This window comes from Erpetoichthys calabaricus, chromosome 4 (genome assembly GCF_900747795.2).
Source record: "Erpetoichthys calabaricus chromosome 4, fErpCal1.3, whole genome shotgun sequence".
NCBI lineage: Eukaryota > Metazoa > Chordata > Cladistia > Polypteriformes > Polypteridae > Erpetoichthys > Erpetoichthys calabaricus.
Window position 1 is genome coordinate 917,464 of NC_041397.2, and position 3,386 is coordinate 920,849.

Here is a 3,386-nt window from a genome sequence, read left to right on the forward strand (position 1 = left end):
TGCTACCATAGATTTGCATGCAGCTGTAATAAACAAAGCCTGTTCTAGCTGTCTGCTGGCATGATTATGAAAGGCGCTATAGAGAGCAAACCACGTTGGCCTGCCTATGAACACCTCATTGCAGATGGCAGTGCCACACAGCTCGACTCCATCACTTTATTCTCTTGCGCTTTTAGAACTCACACCCATCATTAGGAACTTCACATGACCACAGCGTCAGGGAGGGGCTGGGCAGTGGATGGGGGTCTCCGAGTGAAGTGCCAGGCCAGTCTGTCACAGAGCATGCCCACTCACGCCAGTCTTGTAGGAGGTGCCAGTCAGTCTCAGGGTACAGCCACAGCCTTACACAGTGCCATCTAGGCCATCAGCTACCTAGAGGGCACCAGTCCAGGACAAATCACGTGCACACTGGCACAGTCACAGGGTGATGGTAGGTGGCACCTGTTCATCATAATATACACCGAAAAAACACTGACATGAGGGTATAGGAGGCACCAGTCCACTGTAGGGCACACTCACTGGTCCATAGGAGGTGCCAGTCCACAAATTCACACAGCAGACCAGAATGGGGCACCAGCATATGACTGAACACATTCACACTCACATGCATTTGGAGGGCACCAGTCTATTAAAGGGCACACTCTTGCCCACCCCAGCCCTGCAGGGTGTGCCCTCTCCTACGTTTACTCCTAAAAGGCCCATAGCAGGCAGGACACCAACACACACACACACACACACACCATCATTTTAGGGTGGGGATTCACTCATACAAACTCACACCTGGCCTGTAGGTGGCGCCAGTGTACGGCCATCACAAAGCACAGGGTCCTTTACATCACAGAAGACACGTGATGCCACTGTCACTTACACCAGGCCTGTAGGGGGCACCAGCACATGACTAGGCACATACACTCTTAGTACAGGAGGCCAGTAGGTGGCGCCAGGTCATTGCAGCACATACAAAGCACAGACTGGAGGGTTTAGGTGGTGCCAGCCCACAAAAGGACACTGTGATGCTCTGGTGCCCGCAGCCAGGGGCACCACTTATGATCCTGAGCATCTGGTAGTTCATGGATGGATGGAGGATGGCCAAGTGCCACAGCTGCACTCCTGGGTATCAGAGGACTGACTCAATGGAGAAGGCTGAGGTGCCAAAGAGGGCAATCAGGAAAGAAAAGGAGAGAAGTGGCACGGGTGAAAGAGCACAGGTGTCTGCAAGGGCTTTGGTGAAGTCTCCGGGAGGTCAGGAGGGGTGCCACACTGAGGGCACATTAGGGCTCTGCTGGTACCGAAGGAGGTGACAACGTAGCGAGAGCCACTGAGGCCACGTCTGGGGGCGCCTCACCACTGGTGGGCATCTTAGTGCCCAGAGGAGCTGACAGTGAGGAGGTGCGACTGACTTGTTTTATTTCGGTGTTTTAGAGCCATTTTATTTTAAGCCATTTTTATGGATTATTTAGTGAAGACCCTTTTTAAATGACACTTTTTGTGACAATAAAGACGCCTTTGCACTTTGCACCTGAATCTGTTGCTGTGCCCTCACTTGCCCTAATCCATCATCGGCTCATAAACTATGAGATGCTCTGGAAAACAAGTGGTGCCCATAGCTGCGGGCACCAGGACATTACAGACACATCTTCACACACCGGGCAGGAATGGGGCACCAGCCTGTGACAGGACACGTCCACACTCACATCTGGGGTCCACACACTCCCGCCCATAGGGGACAGGAAGCAGTCACACCCACCCAGCCAGCCAGCCACCCTCACCTTTCACCCACCCTCACCCTCACACACACCTGGCATGGAGGTGGCGCTAGTGCAGGTCTCAAAGCGCAGGCTCCTCCCACACGCCTCATCGTCCCACTGCCTGTAGGGGGCGCCAGTGCTTAGTAAACAGACCCAGCGCAGGAGAGTCATTGGGTGGTGGTCTTCTCTTCAGGTGCACATACAGTAAGGTCGGGTCTGAGGTGTCTCTCATCTTTGCACCGTCATTAGTGGTGACACGAGGCCACCGCTCACTCGCCAGTCTGTCCTCTTCAAGGACCTCCGAGGACACATTTGTCAAAGCTTCACTTCTGTCGGTCTTCTCCTTGCCCAGGCGACCGTCACAAATGTTCGTGAGACTGAAATGCAGGATTGTCCCTCTCGTAGGCCAACGTGGCCGAGCGTCTAGCGCTGCCAGCTGATGCCAGGCTCCTCGAGTAGAAGGTGCCACTGGAGCCGACGCTGACGCAGTCCAGGCTCTCCGTACTGTGGTAGGTGGGGAAGACCTTGACCTGCCTTGAGTGTGGCAGCCTGTAGGTGAGGAAGACGATGCCACTGAACATCAGAAGGATGGAGGAGGTGAGGCCAACGCCGATGGCAGCGCCAGGCTCTTGTGACGACGGGCTGGCGGGCATGTAGTAACTGGCAGGAAAGGCAATGCTTTGGTTGGTGGCCACAGAGTTGAGATTCCAGCCCACAGCAACCACAACGCAGACGCTGGCAAACATGTAGAGGGTCCCGCCAAGTGAGAAGGCGATCCGGATGAGCCTGACGTCCATCAGTCCGAAGAAGATGCTGCGGAAGGCGCATATGGATGCCACTTTGCCAGCAGCCCCAGACATGATGGCCACAATCATAAGAGCCTGCGCCACATAAACCTCCACAGGGACGAAGCTGTCCAGAACACTGAAGCTTTGACAAAACATGACGCGGTACTCCGATGACACCAGTTGGTCACTGAAGAAGCACACTCGCCATATGCCCACCCAGGCCATGCCAGAGGTAATGACGCTGTTGTCGGGTATGTACCACACTCGCCACTCGATGAGCCCTGTCGCGATCGCTGACAAAATCCAGCCCACCGTGCCCAGCCAGAAGGCGGCGATCTGCAGATTAGCAGTGTCTGCCAGGTACGCCATGGCCAACTCGTGCCAGCCGCTGTCCAAAAGGCATCGCGTTGTGCAGTCGGCCGCGAGTCCCTCAGCCTCTGTCACTTGTCATCTTGTTTTGTGTCTGCTGTAACCAGGAGACCCGGCACACAAAGGACGTGGAGTCCATTTTCACGCCAGGATCAGGTTCTTCAGCGCCACAGGAGGTCTGTAAAGAGACAAAGCAGGTGGCACGAGTCAGGAGAGTCGCCCGACCAGCTTAGCCGCATTTCACTGCACGGCGGCGAGTCCTTCATCAGCGAGCGCCTCCTGTCCCGTGGGTGTCACCGCGTGTTTGTTTTCTTAGAGATGTTTATGTGACACGAGCCAGCGAGTCCCCGAGCAGCCAGCCCCGTCATTAGGAGGCCATCAGGAAACCCCGAGGGCGCAGCCTTCCTCTCTCGGACCACCCGATGCTATTGGCGCCTTCACGAAGTCAACAAGTAAACAGAGGGGCTGCCAGCGCGCTACT

At 55.5% G+C, this 3,386-nt stretch overlaps 1 protein-coding gene across 1 annotated transcript; it reads right to left on the reverse strand.

Moving 5' to 3' along the window:
* Positions 1-1,914: 1,914 nt before the first annotated feature.
* cldn34a (claudin 34a) lies at positions 1,915-3,386 on the reverse strand. The gene has a single exon (XM_028790500.2). The coding sequence runs from the start codon at positions 2,903-2,905 to the stop codon at positions 2,108-2,110; it is 798 nt and encodes a 265-aa protein (XP_028646333.1). The 5' UTR covers positions 2,906-3,386; the 3' UTR covers positions 1,915-2,107.